The sequence below is a fragment of the Scylla paramamosain genome, chromosome 9 (genome assembly GCF_035594125.1).
Source record: "Scylla paramamosain isolate STU-SP2022 chromosome 9, ASM3559412v1, whole genome shotgun sequence".
In the NCBI taxonomy this organism is placed as follows: Eukaryota; Metazoa; Arthropoda; class Malacostraca; order Decapoda; family Portunidae; genus Scylla; species Scylla paramamosain.
Window position 1 is genome coordinate 25,532,501 of NC_087159.1, and position 20,000 is coordinate 25,552,500.

The window sequence follows — 20,000 nt, forward strand, 5'->3', positions numbered from 1 at the left end:
CTCAAACATGGTGCTGCCCTCAATCAGGTGCGGGTTGGCATAGGCGAGGACGCGGGTGCCTTCCTGTTTCAGATTCGCGATGGCCAAGTCCAAGTCTGCATGGAGGACGAGGACGAGACAGCAAGGTCGTCAGTAAAGGTTCAGTGACGTGATACGTTTAAACAGATCAGGTAACTCTCGCAGCACTCAGGCAGTGCCACTACAGCCTCCTTCCGTCGCCATCGAGCCTCACCTGGGTAGTAAGTCTCGTTCCAGCGCCAGTTCCAGTACACTCTATGTCCAAAGAGCGTCTGGATGGAGCCTGACCAGTCCTGGATCCAGAGGCCGCTGACGTCCACCCCCGCTTCTCTCGCCTCGTGGTACCGGAACAGCATCTGAGGTTTCGAGTAAAAATTAATCACTGACACAGTTCACCCGCTGGCGGTAACTTTGTGTATTGTGCAGCCTCCATCAACACTGTATCAAAATATCATTAAAGGATTCCTCGTTAATTAGTTAGGTTATTTAACACAAAGGTTTACAACATATTGAAGTCCATAAAATAAACACACATTTTAAGACCATAATAGCCAACAACCTAAATATAATCTTCAAATAAATCTCCAAAAAAATGCAACACAATGCTCACATTCCTAGCTTTTCTTTACATTTTTCTGCATACTACACGTGTTACTAAACGAACTGACGGATGTGTCCACCAAGTCTTGGTCCCTCACCTCAGCAGTGCCGCGCTGCACGCCCAGAATGGCGCCGCGCATGATCCAGTCCGGGAGTAGCGGCTGCTTCCCGAGGGTGGTGGTGACTGCCTCCACTGTGGCCATCAGCGTCGCCTCCCGCAGCAGCGAGGCGTGGAACTCGTTGCTGTGCAGGAACACCTCGTGATACGCCACCTCCGTGAAGTTGAGCACCAAGTACCTGCCGGGGAGGCGAGGCGCTCTGTACCAGCCTACTAACACCGAGACACTGACTATTTATTTCTGGGCAAAAATATGATGTTTTTAAATCACGATCAACACAATGAAAGGATTACCAAAGAAATTAATTGACTGGACGAATCTAATTCTAGCGTAACCCTCGGATGGTTAATGGTATCTCAATATTACCCCCAGGAGGAACCGTGAGGCTTGTGAAGGGAGGACGGTGCCTGAGAGGACGCGTGAGGGGAAGCAGCGATAGCAGTGGCTGGCGTGGAGGCGTCGTGAGGGAAAATTGGGGACGATGCTTACCGCGGGTCATGGATGAGCAGGGAGTATCGCCTGGAGGAGAGGAAGGACGCCTGGGGATAGTAGGTGGTGTGGTAATCTCCTCCGGCACCGTCGATGTCACTCACGTTAGCAATTATGCCGCCGTCACGCCCTACGCCTGAAAGACAGAAGGCGAGGCAGTCAGCGGAGGGTTGTGTGGCGCGGCGCGGCAAGTCATGCCTGTACGGAGCAACGAGGCCTGTATTCACACACCCTCTGCTCCCTCACCACGACTATCTATCAACACCACAGATATGATTAGCCAGCTTCTCAAGGGTGTTTATCCTGTTAATAATGTTGAAACCTTGTTAAGCTGTCACCAGAAGCGTAAAAACACCCTTAAAAATCCGTTTCATTTCAACTAGAGCCTTTCGAAAGTAGTGGAGGTGCGGAGGCGTTCCAGAATACTGTCCTAAAACTCATGAAGTGAACGACAGAGACGTCATACCACACCGAGATGACTGACAGAGGCTCACCCTGTTCCCTGGTCCAGATGGGGTACTCCCTGCCGCGGAGGTTCAGGTAGGTGTACTGCTCCCCCGCGCCCCACACCTGCTCCACCTTCTCGGTCCACAGCCTCGCCCAAAAGCGGTTGTAGGCGGGCGAGTTGGTGACGGTGGAGATGTCGACCGTATTGTTTGACGCTTGGCTCACGGTAAGTTCAACCTGGTGGAGGCAAAGGATAGGCTGAAATTGTATTGTTCTGTGGAATAAAGTTCATACCACGATACAAGTGGGCATAGGTAATTCTGGTATGATTTTTTTTTTTTTTTCTCTCGGTATTATCTGTGAGTCTGCCAGCAACTCTGTCCGTGAGTGCCATAAAGGATCGAAGTAACAGATGAACGCTTTATTTATCCATGAGCGTTTGAAATGTGTAATTGTCTTCATATTATTCCACCCTGAGTCCACACAGTCCATTTCCTGACTTGTCTTCCCTCACATCCCTCCCGTTTTTTTCTCCCTCACATCCTTCCCATTCTTCTTCCTCCCTTCCTCTCCCTCACCTGCAGCTCGGGGTCCTCGGCGGTGGTGAAGATCAAGCTAACACCGTCAACTCCCGCGGACACGTTCCCGAAGTCGTGGAGAGGAAGCTTGCTCAGCACCTCCTCCTGGATGTCGAAGTTGCCTTGGTGCTCAGTGAAGTTGGCGGTTCCCGTTCCGATGTGGAAGATGGGATCGTCAGTGGTGTGGCGGAAGATCTGTGGAGACGTGAATGAAACAAACTCAGTAGTCAGCACTTGTTGTTAGCGCTCAGTCATTACGGGGCTTTAAAAGAAGATTAGACAAGTTTATGAATGAGGATGATAGGTGGAAATATTACAGGTAGGTGTGCTTCATAACCTTCAGACGGCTTCTTGCAGCTTTCCTTATTTTCCGTTTGTTCTTATGTACTTTGAGTGGAGATAGGATTAAAGATACTGACAAAAAGACCAAAGAAAGGCAAAAAAAGAAAAAAAACCGACATTACAGCTATTTCTACGTTATTTCTTAGTTAAGCCATTCAATTAGCGGGAATGACAAGATCTACACCATGATTTGAGTAAGGATTTAGTACCTGAGGGATTTTGTTCACGGGAATAATACTGCACATCCCAGAGCAGCTGTAGTTTTAACCGCCACAAAAATGTACAAATTCACTCCTTACACCACTTCAGTTCCAGTTTATGTGGGTTTAGTGTTACTTAAGTCCCAATAATTCATAGTTTAGCACCCCTGGTCACTGAATCGACGCTTAAAAATGTTCGCGTTGAAGTAAATATTAGTATACCCTTCAAGCTTCGTTTTCTAAGAGCAGGGAAAAGTTCAATAATAGAAAATGATGGTAAAGTAGAGGGATACTTTGATCTTTTCCTTCTCTTCCCCCTTTTTTTTCTCTCTCTCTTCCTTCTCTCATTTCTTCATTCTTCTCTACCTTGTTCCATTTTTCCTTTCCTTACCACTTCTTTCGCTTCCTCAGTTATTCCATTCTTCCCTTATTCCTTCTCTCCCTTCCTTATTCCCTTCTTTCTTCCCCTATATCCTTCATTTTTCCTTATTTATCGCTATTCCTTCTTTCCTTTCCTTACTCCCTGCCTTCCTTTCCTATTGCTCTCTCTCTCTCTCTCTCTCTCTCTCTCTCTCTCTCTCTCTCTCTCTCTCTCTCTCTCTCTCTCTCTCTCTCTCTCTCTCTCTCTCTCTCTCTCTCTCCTCTTATTTACTCCTTTCATTTCATCCCTCCTTTCCTTCTCCGTCATTTCCCTCTCCTCTCCTCTTAGTCATTCTTTTCTTCCTGCTCATCTCTCCCTTCCTTCTCCTTAATTTCAATTTCTTTCTCTTTTTTTCCTCCATTCCTGCATGAATTCGCCGTCTTTCCTCCTCCTCTACAGTCCTTTCCTCCTCTCGTTTCCTTTCTTTCCTCACCTTCTTTTCTTTCGTTTCTCCCTCCTTTCATCCCTATCCCTCCCTCTCTTCCTGTTCCCTTCCACTTTACTTCTTCCTCTCCCTCTCTCCCTTCCGTGCTTCCTTCCACTTTACCACTCCCTCTCTCTCAGACCTGTTAGACAACCAAAGAATACTCACCACTTCATTCTGGAAACTGATGGTGAAGCCTCCCTCTATATCCTCGTAAGTGACCTCCCCGCTGCCCAGTCCCGCCGCCGCCACCACCAGCAGCGTCGCCACCAGCTGCCTCATGCTCTCTCCGCGTCTGTCTTCTGTCCGCCAAAAGTCACTGAGAAGGGAGGGGAGAAACAACTGTGAGTCACTGAACGGGAGGAAAAACTGGATTGTGTGAGAAATTTATTTGTTTGATTGGTTTTTGTGTGTTCTTGTTTTTTTTTTTTTTTTATGATTTACTTTGTTTTGCTTGCGTGTTTACTTTTGTTGTTATTATCATCTATTCGTTCATATTATTTATTCATATATTCATTTGGTTTTATTTTATTATCTTTATTATTGTTATTATTTTGTCCTCGTGTGTGTGTGTGTGTGTGTGTGTGTGTGTGTGTGTGTGTTAGGAGTCCTGTCAACGGCACGAATAAAAAAAAAAAGATTTGACTTGATTACTGAAATGTTTATAATTTACTTTGCGAGTTAAAATCTTAATGGAAGATTCAGTGGATGCATCTTGCTACATGAAAATTCTCTCTCTCTCTCTCTCTCTCTCTCTCTCTCTCTCTCTCTCTCTCTCTCTCTCTCTCTCTTAGTCAGTCTACTCTATCAAACACTGCATCACCACATTTCATCATACTTTCATATATTAAAATTTATGCAAGCAATTAACCTAATTTACTCTTCTTATCAAGATTGAACACTTTTACTTATATTTCATTATTCTGTATGGCTACTTCCTCTTATAGGTTTATGATACTCGTATGCTTATTCAGATCAAAATACGCAAATAATTAACATCCTTGCATTTTATTTCTCAAGATTTGTCAGTTTTATTTATAGTATTTACTTAGTTATTATTTGGTTACTTTTTTTTTTCCATTAGGTCTATGATACGTCTTTTAACTCCACTATTCTATTAACCTATTGGCCACAGCACACGGCACACAGAGCACAGCCGCGCCGCCCACCACCCACCACTCACCACACAGCAGCGGAGGGTCGACTGAGGGCTGGTGAGGTGAGTATAAGACATCTGCTGCACAAGTCTTATCATACACCATTAAGTAATGTTATCAGGAAAAAAAAAACACTCGTATTTTCGTTGTTGTTGTTGTTGCTGCTGCTGCTGCTACTACTACTACGACTACTACTACTACTACTACTACTACTACTACTACTACTACTACTACTACTACTACTACTACTACTAGTGTAAGTTAAAATTACCTTTTTTTTTCTTCTTCTTCTTCTTATGATTATTATTTTTTTCTTCTTCGTCTTGTTCCTCCTCTTCCTCCTCCCTTTCCTCTTCCTTCTCGTCCTCCTCCTCCTCCTCCTCCTCCTCCTCCCCCTTCTCCTCCTCCTCCCCCTTCTCCTCCTCTTCTTCTTCCTACTACTCCTACTACTACTACTACTACTGCTACTACTACTATTACCACCACCACCACCACCACCGCCAAAACCACTACTACAAGTAAACCACAACACAATGATATTTTTTCTTTTTTATGTAGGAGGGACACCGGCCAAGGGCAACAAGCTTATAATAATAAAAGACAAGAGAGCCTTCCATTACCCAAGCAGAATTCAAAGATAGAGAAGGAGAGAGAGAAGCTTTGGCGGCTTGAGGGAGGAGGCAGTAGACACCTGCCGAAACGATAATTACTCCCAGTGAGGTCTAAAGCACTGTTCAGGGGGTGCTGTGAACTTATCATTAAACCTAGCTGTGACCTCACTGAACGTTTCCCTTTGTGTCTCACAACACAAGGGGGCAGTCACAGCCTGCCCTCTAAAGACAACTCTCTTCCTCCACACAAAACTACAAGCATCTAATAACACACACACCCTTCACTCAAAAATTTTAAAATCATCATGGTGATTCCTACACCAGCCTCGGAGTCCCCATCTGGGGAGGGGATCATAAATGTCCCCAGGTCGGACTGCCTTTCTGTCGACGACCCTAAGTGTCTTGACACTCCCCTCAGCTTCATTAACTTCTGCAACATTCGCGGTCTAAGATCTAATTTTCAATCTGTAGAACACCACCTCTCCTCTTCTAAACCTCATCTTCTTTTCCTCACTGAAACTCAGGTGTCTGAGGCAACTGACAGTAGCCCCTTTTCTTTTCCCTCCTACTTTCTCTATCCTCATTTTCGGTCCAAAGCTGGATGTTGCGTTTATGTGCGCAATGACTTAACTGCTCTCGTGCCCACGCTCTTGAATCTTCCGAGTTTTCCACCATCTGGCTACGACTACAGAGTCACTCTCATACTAAATTTATCTGTGCTGTATACCTCTCACCTAACTCCTCTGACTATAAGAAATTCTTTGACTACTTAACTTCCAAAGTGGAGCACATTCTGACCCTCTTCCCTTTTCCAGAGATCTCCATTCTTGGAGCCTTCAATGTTCACCACCAGCTTTGGCTTTCCTCTCCCTTCACTGACCATCCTGGTGAACTAGCCTACAACTTTGTTATCCTCCATGACCTAGAGCAATTGGTGCAACACCCTACTCGTATTCCTGACCGTCTTGGAGATACACCCAACATTCTTGACCTTTTCCTGACCTCTAATGTTTCTGCTTATGCTGTCACCCTTTCTTCTCCGTTGGGCTCCTCCGATCACAATCTCATATCTTTATCTTGTCCTATCGCTCCTATCCCTCCTCAGGATCCCCCTAAGCGAAGGTGCCTCTGGCGTTTTGCCTCTGCTAGTTGGGGGGACCTGTGGAGGTATTTTGCTGATTTTCCTTGGAATGACTACTGCTTCCGTGTCAGAGACCCGTCTTTGTGTGCTGAGCGCATAACAGAGGTGATAGTGTCTGGCATGGAGGCATACATTCCTCACTCTTTTTCTCGTCCTAAACCTTCTAAACCTTGGTTTAACACAGCTTGTTCTCGTGCTATACATGATAGAGAGGTGGCCCACAAAAGGTACTTAACCCTTCCATCACCAGAATCTCATGCACTTTATATTTTTGCCCGGAATCATGCCAAGTCTGTTCTCCAACTAGCCAAAAACTCCTTCATTAACAGAAAATGTCAAAACCTTTCAAGATCTAACTCCCCTCGTGATTTCTGGCATCTAGCCAAAAATATCTCCAATAACTTTGCTTCTTCTTCTTTCCCTCCTCTACTTCAACCAGATGGCACCACTGCTATCACATCTATTTCTAAAGCTGAACTCTTTGCTCAAACCTTTGCTAAAAACTCTACCTTGGACGATTCTGGATTTGTTCCTCCCTCTCCTCCACCCTCTGACTACTTCATGCCACCTATTAAAATTTTTCGCAATGATGTTTTCCATGCCCTCGCTGGCCTAAACCCTCGGAAGGCTTATGGACCTGATGGGGTCCCTCCTATTGTTCTCCGAAACTGTGCCTCCGTGCTTGCACCTTGCCTAGTCAAACTCTTTCAGTTCTGTCTGTCAACATCTACCTTTCCTTGTTGCTGGAAGTTTGCCTACATTCAACCTGTTCCTAAAAAGGGTGACCGTTCTAATCCCTCAAACTACCGTCCTATTGCTTTAATTTCCTGCCTATCTAAAGTTTTTGAATCTATCCTCAACAGGAAGATTCTTAAACATCTATCACTTCACAACCTTCTATCTGATCGCCAGTATGGGTTCCGTCAAGGACGCTCTACTGGTGATCTTCTGGCTTTCCTTACTGAGTCTTGGTCATCCTCTTTTAGAGATTTTGGTGAAACTTTTGCTGTTGCCTTGGACATATCAAAAGCTTTTGATAGAGTCTGGCACAAAGCTTTGATTTCCAAACTACCCTCCTACGGTTTCTATCCTTCTCTCTGTAACTTCATCTCAAGTTTCCTTTCTGACCATTCTATTGCTGCTGTGGTAGACGGTCACTGTTCTTCTGCTAAATCTATTAACAGTGGTGTTCCTCAGGGTTCTGTCCTGTCACCCATTCTCTTCTTATTATTCATTAATGATCTTCTAAACCAAACTTCTTGTCCTATCCACTCCTACGCTGATGATACCACCCTGCACTTTTCCACGTCTTTTCATAGACGTCCAACCCTTCAGGAGGTAAACATATCACGCAGGGAAGCCACAGAACGCCTGACTTCTGATCTTTCTAAAATTTCTGATTGGGGCAAAGCAAACTTGGTATTGTTCAATGCCTCAAAAACTCAATTCCTCCATCTATCAACTCGACACAACCTTCCAGACAACTATCCCCTCTTCTTCAATGACACTCAACTGTCCCCCTCTTCTACACTGAACATCATCGGTCTGTCCTTTACTTATAATCTGAACTGGAAACTTCACATCTCATCTCTAGCTAAAACAGCTTCTATGAAGTTAGGTGTTCTGAGACGTCTCCGCCAGTTTTTCTCACCCCCCCAGCTGCTAACTCTGTACAAGGGCCTTATCCGTCCATGTATGGAGTATGCTTCACATGTCTGGGGGGGTTCCACTCATACTGCTCTTCTAGACAGAGTGGAATCAAAAGCTTTTCGTCTCATCAACTCCTCTCCTCTAACTGACTGTCTTCAGCCTCTCTCTCACCGCCGCAATGTTGCATATCTAGCTGTCTTCTACCGCTATTTTCATGCTAACTGCTCTTCTGGTCTTGCTAACTGCATGCCTCCCCTCCTTCCGCGGCCTCGCTGCACAAGACTTTCTTCTTTCTCTCACCCCTATTCTGTCCACCTCTCTAACGCAAGAGTTAACCAGTATTCTCAATCATTCATCCCTTTCTCTGGTAAACTCTGGAACTACCTGCCTCCTTCTGTATTTCCACCTTCCTATGACTTGAATTCCTTCAAGAGGGAGGTTTCAAGACACTTATTCATCAATTTTTGACCACTGCTTTGACCCTTTTATGGGACTGGCATTTCAGTGGGCATTTTTTTTTAATTAGATTTTTATTGCCCTTGGCCAGTGTCCTTCCTACATAAAAAAAAAAGAAAAAGAAAATGATAGCTATGAATTAGACGCGATAGGTGACCGTGGGAACCTGAGGAAGTGATGGTACTTATATACACACACCTGCCGTGGCCTCAGGTACTTCTGAAAAGGTGGTCCGTTTCCCATAGCTCATTGCGACATGGGGTTGTCAAGAGTGAATGAGTGATTTTAAAGGTTATAGTTAACTCTGAATGATAAGCTTTAGTGTGTTTTTTTTTTCTTTTTTTTTTTCTCCTTTTCAACTGATTGATTCTGCAACTTACACTGAACTCTGGACAGTTACCTTCGACTTTTTTTTTCTTTCCTTTACTCTTTTTCTCATTTTCACCCGATTAATTGATTCTACATCTTAGTTTACTTTTGGATAATGATCTTTAGTCTCTCTCTCTCTCTCTCTCTCTCTCTCTCTCTCTCTCTCTCTCTCTCTCTCTCTCTCTCTCTCTCTCTCTCTCTTCTGCAGCCACTGCCACTGCCACCATCGCCACTAACAGCTTCACCATCACCACCATCATCTGCCAATATCACCACTACCACCCTCTTCCTGTTCTTTCCACGGACATGATTGAACTAAGGCAATGCCAAGAAATTATGTTATACAGTATAGATCTCTGATATATTAACTGTCAGTGTGTGTGTGTGTGTGTGTGTGTGTGTGTGTGTGTGTGTGTGTGTGTGTGTTGTTTGTTTTTGCCTTATTCCATGCAGCACACACTATCATGAACGTTATCACCATTACATCGAATCTCATGACTCATCTTTATTACCCCGAAAGCGTGTTGCCATCCTGCCATCTTGCGGGAGGAGGCAATAACAGCTTAACACTTCCACATAACACCACCTCCGGAGCCTTGAAGCGGAGGGACGGACGGCGATCAGGATGGAATAAAAGTACATTATCATCTGCACGTACACTATATTTACATGTGCCACGGCCTGCTGGTGTACTTGTAGGAGGCGGTACAGCACCCCACACCTGTACCGTACGGGGAAGAGGACGGTACACAGACTCGTATTCTGAAACACCTTGTTTTCTCATCACGACCGTTTTGAAAGGCCACAGAGATATCATTAGCCGGGTTTTCTTGGGTGTTTTTCCTATCAAAGATGTAAAATCCTTAGATATCTACCACTGAATCATTAAAACACCATTTAAGCCCTGTGTGACTCCCTTGGCGGCCTGTTGGAAGTAGTGAAGATTACGCACCAAAGTGTTGGAGAATACAGGCCACTTTTAGGAATTTCTTCTTGGAAAATTAACAGAAAATTATACTACTAACGGAGGGGCAGAGCACGCGGCGACCGTGCATCACCTACCCACTCCTTACCTTAAGTCACTTGATATCTACAGGGATTTTTTTTTTTTTCGATCTCTCTCTCTCTCTTTCGGTTTTACATCCGTGGTTTATGAGGGCTAGGACCGTGCCTCCTAACAAAGGACTTTGGTTGTGGCATTAGGGAACCGTTACCACGCGTGGATGCCCTTCCTAACCTCGGACCTTGGCCAGGATTGTAACACGTGCGCCTGAGGACCCCTCAGCCCTAAAGCGCCCGCGGCACCACTGCATCATGGCTGCCCATCTACCTGGCTACTGTAATAAGCCTTTTTCTTCTAACTTTTGGTGGTACGAGATGCAATCGTGAACTTATGGTGCTTGGGTTACTCCTGTCTGAGGGTACTGAGGCTACTGGTAATGCGAGGCATTGTGTTTTGTATCTGTTCTAAATTTCCTCTACAACTGTCTGTGTACGAGAGGCTCCGAGGAGTGATGCGTGGAAGAGAGCTATACTTCACTGTCACAAGAGAGGCGACTGGTGCGGTTAAAATTTCTAGGACATGGAATGTGATGGCTTACATGATAGTTTTATTTATATTCTACTACCCGTTGCAAGATAATAACTATACACAGGCAACCAGGGAGTGAGGCAGCCCTGGACGAGGCGAGGAGGCGTTGCTTCTTCCGTGGCAGACGATGCCTTGCCTGTAATACGCCACGAGAGCAAGGGACAATTTCTTATGACTGTGCACTACGCATGACTAAACCATCAGCACTGAGACACCTAATCCCTACACAAACATTGCCATCTGAGTACTCGTCGGTGAAGAAGCTTCATGTCACAGGCGAGATTTATCAGTGTCCAAGAGGCGGGAAGCGGGAAGGGGATCCCCGTGTTGTGTGAGACGACAGCATGGAATAAATACATTTCTAGTGCTTGAATCTCTGCCTGACACCCGAACTTTTCACACCACCTCCTATGACACGAAGGTCCTTAACATACTCTACTGGGGCAGGCTGGTGGACTGGACTGGGGAGAGTACAAGGATGTCCCTATCAAGTTATTGCTGTTGTGCGATGCGCCGCGATACTCCTGAGATTATCTGATTGGTGGGCGCCCGTGGACTTGTATCACGCCAATGTGGTACACCTGGCTGTCTGGCGAGTGCAGATCGAAGATGTCAGGGTGGCGCGGCGTGGGCTGGGGGTTGACGGTGACCAGGGGGGGGCCGTTCTTCAAAGCCACCACCCGCATCTGCAACAAGCGCTCCAGCGGTCCGGGCCTCAGGATGTCGTGGCGTCGTCGGCGGTTTCTCAGAGATTCTTGCGAGGGGAGTAAAGCCTGCAGGCCTGTGGGAGATGGGCCGCCGTCATGCACACAGGCAAGGCTTTACATCTAAACAATTTTTTCTCTCAGTAAAAATACTGACCACTATTGTTTATTGTGTTTAGTGGAAAAGGTTTTGTGCCGTTCACAGCAACACCGATGAAGAGATATGTAAGTGAAGATATGTCAGTTTTATCTTTACTCTAAGGTGAAGGGCATGAGCAAGGGCGCTCTACAGGGAGTGTTGGGGGGAAAGACTTATTCAACAATCACAACTCCATGCACAAATTCGAGGTGCTGGTGGAGTGGAGTGTGGAGGAGTGAACACGAAGATCAAAACAATAAAAAAAAAAAAAATAGTAGTAATAATTGAAAAAAAAAAAGAATGAAGAGTGAAGGAAGGCGGGAACGAACAAGATCTGTCCTCCATGCCGCGTCTGTTACGAGTACGGTGTTCATGAGTGAAGGCTACGAAGTGCTGCTCGCCTTCTCTTCACCTGTACCTGTGTATCTGTGTACCTGTAGGGTCTACCAGTGTTGTTCCCAGCATCAGTACTCTGAAACAAGCCCAAAGAAGGAGGAGGAGGAGGAGGAGGAGGAGGAGGAGGAGGAGGAGGAGGAGGAGAAGAACAAGAACAAGAACAAGAAGAACAAGAACAAGAACAAGAACAAGGAGAAGAACAAGAAGAACAAGAAGAACAAGAAGAAGAACAAGAAGAAGGAGGAGGAGGAAAGAAAGAAAAGAAGATTACCATCACCATCAACCTCTATCACTCCACAGCAGGACAAACTTCTCCCACATCACTTTCTCACTCATCCCTCTCGGCTGCTGGTCTATGCCAAGCCACCCTAACAAAACTGATGTAGTTCCCATAGCCCAACACACCACAAGGTTAGCGCCACTCACCCTCACTCTCGGCGTCCCTGAAGAGGCCCCGCAGCAGCAGCCGCTCCACCAGGAAGGCCAGCAGCGCCAAGCCGAGACCCACGCCGTAGATGAAGAAATGGCCGGAGAAGTTTTTGATGTGAAGACTCTTGGGTCCCGCTGGCGCCCCTGGGTTGCCCGCCGTGCACTCGTTAGGGCTGGGCCAGTTCTGCATCCGCCAGATAGTGAAAAGCCCGGACTGTGACATTCTCAGGATCCTGGGACACAAGGAAATAATTATAAGAACACAAAAAAATAAGAGAAGCTGCAAGAAGCCATCAGCTCTACACGTGGCAGTCCCTCTATCAAATATGTTTACCTGTTTCCACCTATTATCCTCATTATAGGTTAGAGACACCACGGACATAATGAAACCTTAGCCACTTGTACCATCAACACGTGAAACTTCAAAATAAACCTTTATGCGAACATTCCCTCAACTGTGATGTGATACACTTCAGGAGCTCTGTCCAGGACGCTCAGTTGCTGGTGCACTGTTGGGAACTCTTACCTGGTTTACGAAATGCTTGAGAGAAAAAAAAAGAGCAGAAAACTGTTGAGCTATTTTAACAACAGAAAAGTGTTAATCCTCAGGTAAAAAAAAGAAGGAAAAAAAAAAAAAAAAACTGACACGCACAGTTTTGCATTTTCATCAGTCAGGCTGTTACCAGGTTAGTTTTGTCAATAAATAATATATTCATAAGAACACAAGAACATGAGAAAGTAAGGGAAGCTGCAGGAAGCCAACAGACCTACACCTGGCAGTCCCGGTAACTCACTCGTTGTTGAAGAGCTGCAGGAAGATGGAGCGTTCCTGCAGCGCCCACCCGAAACCAGCGCTGAAGAAAAGTTGGTTGACCTGCGCCATGCGGCACTGCTTGGTGGCAAGATAGTCTCGCTCCATCGCGAAGTCCAGCCACGACTTTTCCTGGCGGGAGCAGCGAGGCATCGGTCAGCGGCACGTGAGACAGTCACATCCCATCTCGACTTACCATGCGCCTCACATGTTTGTCGATTTAGTGTTAGTCTCGTTTTCTTCTCGCTTCCCTAACTTGGCCAACACAAGGAATAAGATTTGGAAACACAGGCAACATAAAACAACAAATAAAACGCAAATGATATCTAAACATAGTGAGAAGACAAGGAAACGTGACAAACATGAGAGAAAGAGAGAGAGAGAGAGAGAGAGAGAGAGAGAGAGAGAGAGAGAGAGAGAGAGAGAGAGAGAGAGACGACAACACCTTTATGAAGGCCGTGTCGCCTCTGAGCACGGCACTGATCCCCTCGTCGTCAGTGTGCACCAGCAGGTCAGGCCGCTCCTTCAGCAGCTGCCCGATCTTGTGGTAGGTGGAGGGAGGCTCAGCTGTCTGCTCCACGTTGGCGAGGGGCGGGGGCGAAGTGGAGGCCGGGAAGACGGGAGGAGAGTTGCGAAGAGGAAGGAAAAGGGCAGTATCAGTGAAGAGGACAAGGACTGAATGGATACAGATGGAATGTAATTACTACAGTAGTACAAGAGAAAGCAAAGTAAATAATTAAGTCAATGACGTTAATTTGAACGGAAAGCTTATTTACCATATTTTATCTGCTCACCACTACGACTATTATGGTGTTATACCTTCATAACTCATAATGTTTCGAAAGCAATTTCTTCTTACCTCCTTTTTTTAAGTTTAACTTTATCAAAGTTGATCTCTTTATTTCTTGTCCTGTCCTGATAACTGACCCTGAGGATTCCGATCATGTCACTTTCGTTATATCCCCTAGACCACTTGAAGACCTCTATCAAGTCCCCTCCTAACCTATGTCTCTCTATGGAATGTAAATTTAAAAAGCTTTAGTCTCCTTTCGTAATGAATACTCCTCACTTCCTGTATCCTTTTAGTCATTCTTCTGTATACCGATTCTAATAGACCTTAATCTAATTTTATCAAGCTTAAATCCATTCTTTCTCGTCCTGTCCCGATTACTGATTCTGAGGATTATGCTTATGCCACCCTTGATAATTATATCCCTATACCACTTGAAGACCACTACCAGATCCCCTCTTCCGCAGGTTCCCCACGTGCCTGCTGCCGAAAATTTATTACCCTTCAACTCAGTATTTATTATCTTGTCCTGATTACTTACCCTTAGAATTTTACCTATGTCACCCTTGTTATATCCCTATACCACTTGAAGACCTCTATCAGGTGCTCTCCTCAGCAGGTGCCCCGCGTGCCTGTTCCTCAGCCTCACCGCAAAGAGAGTCTCGTGGGCAGTCTTGGCGCGGTAAGTCCACAGCACGTCCTTCTGGTTGGCGAGCTCCTCCAGGGAGTTGATGAGGCTGGTGAGGCGCGGCACCGTCAGGAAGGCGATCAGCGTGCCCGTGTAGGTGTAGATCAGGATGACAGCGAACGTCCACCACATCCCGTGTAGCACCCGCACTGGCTGCGTGTGGCGCGTGCGGGCACCTGCGAGGGAGTGGAGGTGACGAAGGGTAGAGTTGTATTGTTTTGTCTTGTGGAGTGGCGTGGAATGGGGAGGAATGGTAATGGGGGGTGAAGTGAAGAGTTTGAGAAGATGAAGGAGTGAAGTACGAGTATGTTGAAGCTGCGGTAGTCTTAAGTTTATACTCACTACGCCGCTCCATGACGTCATTTCTGCCTCATTTATCTTTTCAGTATCTGTATTTCTTTCTTTATCTTCATTCTTCGTCCCTTTTTTACTCTTATCTCAGGAATCTTCTGCTTTGGTTCCCTGTCCCTCCACCCTGCAGCTAGCTAGAAGTAGTCACCAAACTGCCTTACAAGAACCTAAAGGTCAGTTGCTGTTTGGTTCTTGTTAGTAAATGTATCACATCTCTGATCTAACTGGTCCTCTCAGGTTGTCGGATACCCCAGGAAGGGCACGTGTATATCCCAAGGCATTATGGGTATGTGACATGAATCCCCTTTCTTCTAACACATACTAAACGAATAGTCTTACTCTGGCCAGCGAGGGCGAAGGCGCAGTCCCACGTGTATCTGAACAGGGAGTAGTGCACGGTGCGGGTGTTGTGGGGGTACAGCACCGGCAGGTTCCCCACGGTGGCCAGTATCCACATGATGGGACCAACTACCATGATGCTCACCAAGGTCAGGAACCACACCTGTGAGAGAGAGAGAGAGAGAGAGAGAGAGAGAATGTTGATGAGTTCTTACAAGTATCAATCTTAATTATAAAAAAAAAAGTTTTACACACACACACACACACACACACACACACAGTTCAACGTATACACATAACATCTTCAGAAGCGTCTACAAAAGACACCATTCATCAAAACACGAAACAAACGGAAAACAAAGGAACAGAGGCGTGGCTTACCTAACCCAACAAAACTTAACCCAACCTAATCTAACTCAACACACTCTAATCTAACCCAACTTAGCATAACTTAACCTAACTTAACCTAACTTAACCGAACAAACTCTGATCTAATCGTACCTAACCTAACCTAACTTAACCTAACCTAAGCCAACAAACTAATCTAATCTAGCCCAACCTAACCTAACCTAACCCAACAAACTTTAATTTAATCTAACCTAACCTAATCTAACCCAACCTAACTTAACCTATCCTAAACTAATTCAACCTAACCTAATCTAACCCCAAAAGACTTTAACCTAATCTAATCTAACCCACGAAACTTTAATCTAACCCAACTTAATCTAACCCAACTTAACCTAACCCAACTTAACCTAACCCAACTTAACCAAACTCTGACCCAACTTAACCTAACCCAACTTAACCTAACCCAACTTAACCAAACTCTGACCCAACCAAACCCAACCCAACTTAACCTAACCCAACCTAACCAAACTTTGACCCAACTCACCCCAAACCAACTTAACCTAACACACACCTGCCAGGAGAAAGGTTCCAGGAAGGCGAGGAAGTTGTTCTGCTCCCTGGGCGGCGGGATCAGGATGGTGGTGGGCTCCTCGAAGAAGGCGTGGGTGAAGTCTATTACTGTCTCTCTGATGTGCGTGATAGTGAAGCCGGCCATGGCGAAGTCCACGGTCTGCAGGTAGGGGAGGAAGGGAGAGGAAGTGAAGGGCAGGGATGAAGTGGCTGGTTGATTGATTGAGTTTTGTCATTAAAGGTGTCTTGGTGGTGAAGTGGTGCTGGTGGTGGTGAAGTGGATGTGTGGCTGGTTGGTATGACTGGTTGGAAGACTGGTTATCTATCTGTTTATCTATCTATTCACCCATGCATCTCTCTCTCTCTCTCTCTCTCTCTCTCTCTCTCTCTCTCTCTCTCTCTCTCTCTCTCTCTCTCTCTCTCTCTCTCTCTCTCTGTCCATTTACCTACCTACCAACCCATCTAGCTATCTATCTAAATATCTATCATTCTGTCTTTCAATCCATTTCTCTCTGGCCATCCAATCACTGTCATGTGTTACGGCCCAGCCTGGAGTCACTTTGCCCTCGTCCTCTGCCCCAGAACGGGTTTTTGGCAAGCTTTCCCTGCTGCCGCCGCTCCTCTCCGCTCTCTGCTCCTCTCTCTGCATCACTTTCTCCAGCGCAGGACACGGCGGTGCAATCAAGACTCGCCGAACCACATGCTTTAATTACACCTAACGTGAACATTATCATAAGATAGTCTCCAGTATTAGTATTCAGAAGCAACGCATGGGAGTGCACAGATAAGCCTAAGTGCGTGTTTTTGTCTTCCTTCTAGTTTTGCTCCTCACCTGCCTTGGCTCAGCTAGGCAACACAAAATTGTTTTTCGTGACGTCACTACTGTCCAGCTCGACTAAATCCGGACCACTTTCAGAACTCGGCATTAGAAACTCGTTGTCTGTACCCATTCAGCTCAACCAACCTCACTTGTCCGGATCCACCTCTACCACACATGGCTGTATACAGTGCACGCTCAGTCCTGACAAACCTCTGTCCTACACGACTGCTCACCCCTGCCACACGCATCTGTACCCAGTCAGCCACATCTATACCAACCCAACTGTGCCGCCGCCCTGCCGCACGTACCTTCCTGTGCACCATGCCCACCATGCCGTTGAAGGTGCCATTATTCATCGGGGCGCCCCAGTTGCCATCGTAGGGTAGCACCAAGCGGTACCTGGGACGGGGGGGTAGTACTTAGCTCTCTGACAGCATAGATAATCTATTCAAGTAGCAAGGCGATTTTAATGAGAAAAGATGAAACCAACCCTCTCCGTCCTTCCCTCACGGCGCTGCACAGTCACAATACTCACGTGAAGTTGAATTTCCTGGCCATCTCGTCCAGCATCTCGATACAGAACCCCGTGGCCCCGACAATCTCCTCCCCGACCATCTCCAGCTTGACGAAGGGCGCCCGCTGGGAGGAGGGAAGAAAAGTGGATGGGTAAGTAAATAGATAGATTAATGGACTGATAGATGAATGAATCGATGGGCAGACAGACAGGTCGCTAAGCAGACAGATAGGCAGAGAGATTGATAAACAGATAGATAGGCCTATAAGTTTTTAAATAATTAGATAGTAGATAGATAAATAGATAGATAGATAGATAGATAGATAGACAGACAGATACAAAGATAGGTAAACAGAGAGATAGATAAACAGACGGATAGATAGATAGATAGACAGACAGAGAGACAAATAGACAGACAGACAGGCAGACAGACCGTACATTAATAAAGATAAAATAAACATAGTTACACAAATGGGCAGAGAGAGAGAGAGAGAGAGAGAGAGAGAGAGAAAGAGAGAGAGAGAGAGAGAGAGAGAGAGAGAGAGAGAGAGAGAGAGAGAGAGAGAGAGAGAGAGAGAGAGAGAGAGAGAGAGAGAGAGAGAGAGAGAGAGCAAAAGATCATACAGAGAGAGGGCAAGAAAAAAAAGAAACGACATTTACAACATAAGCACAAAGACAGCAAATGAAAACAGACAAAGTAAAGACAAAAAAAAAAAAAAAAAACACACAAGAACACTCCACCACCACCACCACCACCACCACCACCTTCCAAGAAACACACTCACACATACAGACAGCAACGAGATACGAACTAAGCACATAATCACACTTGCTCCTCCATTATCCAGGTTACTAGGTTCGCCCTCAGACGCCTAAGGAAATAAAGGTTAAGTTAAGTTTACGATTATTGCATCACGTATTACCTGTATGGAGGAGAGGTACAAACGAGGCACTGGCGACGGAACTTAAGGAGTGATTAGCCTGGTGAACTGTGCGGAAAACAAGCCTTATACAGGAGACCGTCATCACAGTATTCAGCATTGTGACGTGCTGGTGGAGGTGTGGGTGTGAGTAACGCGTCTCAAGGGTAAGTGCTGTGCTGGCGGATTCCTGATGTAGTGAAGGTGTGATACTGTGCTGTTTTACTTAATAGTGTATATAGATGTATGGTTAAGTAATCTTCTGTATTAACTGTCACTGTTTTTTTTTTTTTTTTTTTTTTTAGTTTTTAAAGGTGAGTGTGTATTATGTAGGTGGCTTTTGAGAGTGCTTTGAATACTGGGTGATGCTGCGTTCTGTCACTTAGAGAAGGTTTGTATATACGTTTGAACAGCTGTGAGGCATTTGGGTAACCTTCTGTATTATGTGGTTGGCTCCTGATATAGTGACATGAAGGGATGATACTGTGCTGTGTCACTTAACGGTTTCTTATTTTTTAGTGTATACAGTATGAACACTTGTGAAGTACAGTAACTTTCTGCATTCACGTGCATTGCTTTCTCTTTCCCTTCAGTCAAAAGTCCCCTGATCTGCTGACTGACTGTCTTGGAAAACCTGACTATCGATAGTATCCCAGCAGATCAAAGGACGTTACACTAGAGGGGAAAATCGCTACAAAGCCGCTAAGCAACAATGGAGGCGAGTGTTGTATATTGGTATGTTACTCGACTAATGATGATGACTCTGCCTTATACATAGTGGCATATATGCACCTAGTAATTGTCTCTAGCTATATTTTTTCTCCCAACTGCTTCTGGGAACATATCCATACGCCTGTTCCTCTTTCACACGCAGTAATCATCTTATCAGATCCACTGCACAGCTGACACACGCTAACATTCCGCACCTCAGCACCATTACCGCCGCTCAAGACCTCTGTTACTAATTAGATTTCCCGTAATTTAAGTATTTCATTGTTTAACATGGTGTCATTACTGAAATAACATGCATCCTCTCTCTCTCTCTTGCAGTGTGTGTGTGTGTGTGTGTGTGTGTGTGTGTGTGTGTGTGTGTGTGTGTGTGTGTGTGTGTATAGTGTCATCAAATAGCCTCGGAAAAGCATAATGATCTGTTGGTGTATAGTTATACATGTAAAATCATTTAAATAATTCTATGTGTGTTTGGGGTTAATGGTTGGTCACCCATCCAAGTACTGACCGAAGCCACTGCTGCTTAACCTCGCTGATCAGACGAGAAGCGGTGTATCTATCGAGCATGGTGTGTGTGTGTGTGTGTGTGTGTGTGTGTGTGTGTGTGTGTGTGTGTGTGTGTGTGTGTGTGTGTGTGTGTGTGTGTGTGTGTGTGTCTGTCTGTCTGTCTGTCTGTGCGTACGCCCACCCACACACCTCTATCGTGGCCACCGTCAGCTTCCGGCCGTTGAGGTAGCGGCGGGCACGTTCCAGCTGTATCCTCCACACCGTGCCCTCCTCCTCCACCTGTGCTGCGTCATCAGACAGCTCCTCCCTGGCGCATCTCAGGTACTCCGCTC

At 45.8% G+C, this 20,000-nt stretch overlaps 2 protein-coding genes across 3 annotated transcripts in view; both read right to left on the bottom strand.

Annotated features, from left to right (window-relative positions):
• The window catches only part of LOC135103749 (sulfoquinovosidase-like), a 10,501-nt gene extending 5,618 nt beyond the window's left edge, over positions 1-4,883 (bottom strand). Inside the window, exons 1-8 of the mRNA XM_064010442.1 lie at positions 4,822-4,883; positions 3,807-3,957; positions 2,252-2,446; positions 1,721-1,910; positions 1,227-1,362; positions 717-915; positions 233-374; positions 1-95 (exon numbers count right to left, since the gene is read on the bottom strand). The exon at positions 1-95 is cut by the window's left edge and continues 124 nt beyond it. Coding sequence (XP_063866512.1) covers positions 1-95; positions 233-374; positions 717-915; positions 1,227-1,362; positions 1,721-1,910; positions 2,252-2,446; positions 3,807-3,920 — 1,071 coding nt within the window. The 5' untranslated portion in view covers positions 3,921-3,957; positions 4,822-4,883. The remainder of the gene's footprint in view (positions 96-232; positions 375-716; positions 916-1,226; positions 1,363-1,720; positions 1,911-2,251; positions 2,447-3,806; positions 3,958-4,821) is intronic.
• Positions 4,884-9,668: 4,785 nt separating this feature from the next.
• LOC135103750 (glutamate receptor ionotropic, delta-1-like) overlaps positions 9,669-20,000 on the bottom strand; it is a 33,549-nt gene continuing 23,217 nt past the window's right edge. Inside the window, exons 5-14 of one of the 2 annotated variants that reach the window (XM_064010444.1) lie at positions 19,858-20,000; positions 17,534-17,637; positions 17,307-17,397; positions 16,180-16,338; positions 15,261-15,423; positions 14,532-14,746; positions 13,538-13,663; positions 13,076-13,224; positions 12,279-12,514; positions 9,669-11,394 (exon numbers count right to left, since the gene is read on the bottom strand). The exon at positions 19,858-20,000 is cut by the window's right edge and continues 5 nt beyond it. In XM_064010444.1, coding sequence (XP_063866514.1) covers positions 11,144-11,394; positions 12,279-12,514; positions 13,076-13,224; positions 13,538-13,663; positions 14,532-14,746; positions 15,261-15,423; positions 16,180-16,338; positions 17,307-17,397; positions 17,534-17,637; positions 19,858-20,000 — 1,637 coding nt within the window. In that variant the 3' untranslated portion in view covers positions 9,669-11,143. The other variant, XM_064010445.1, reaches the window with a different exon arrangement.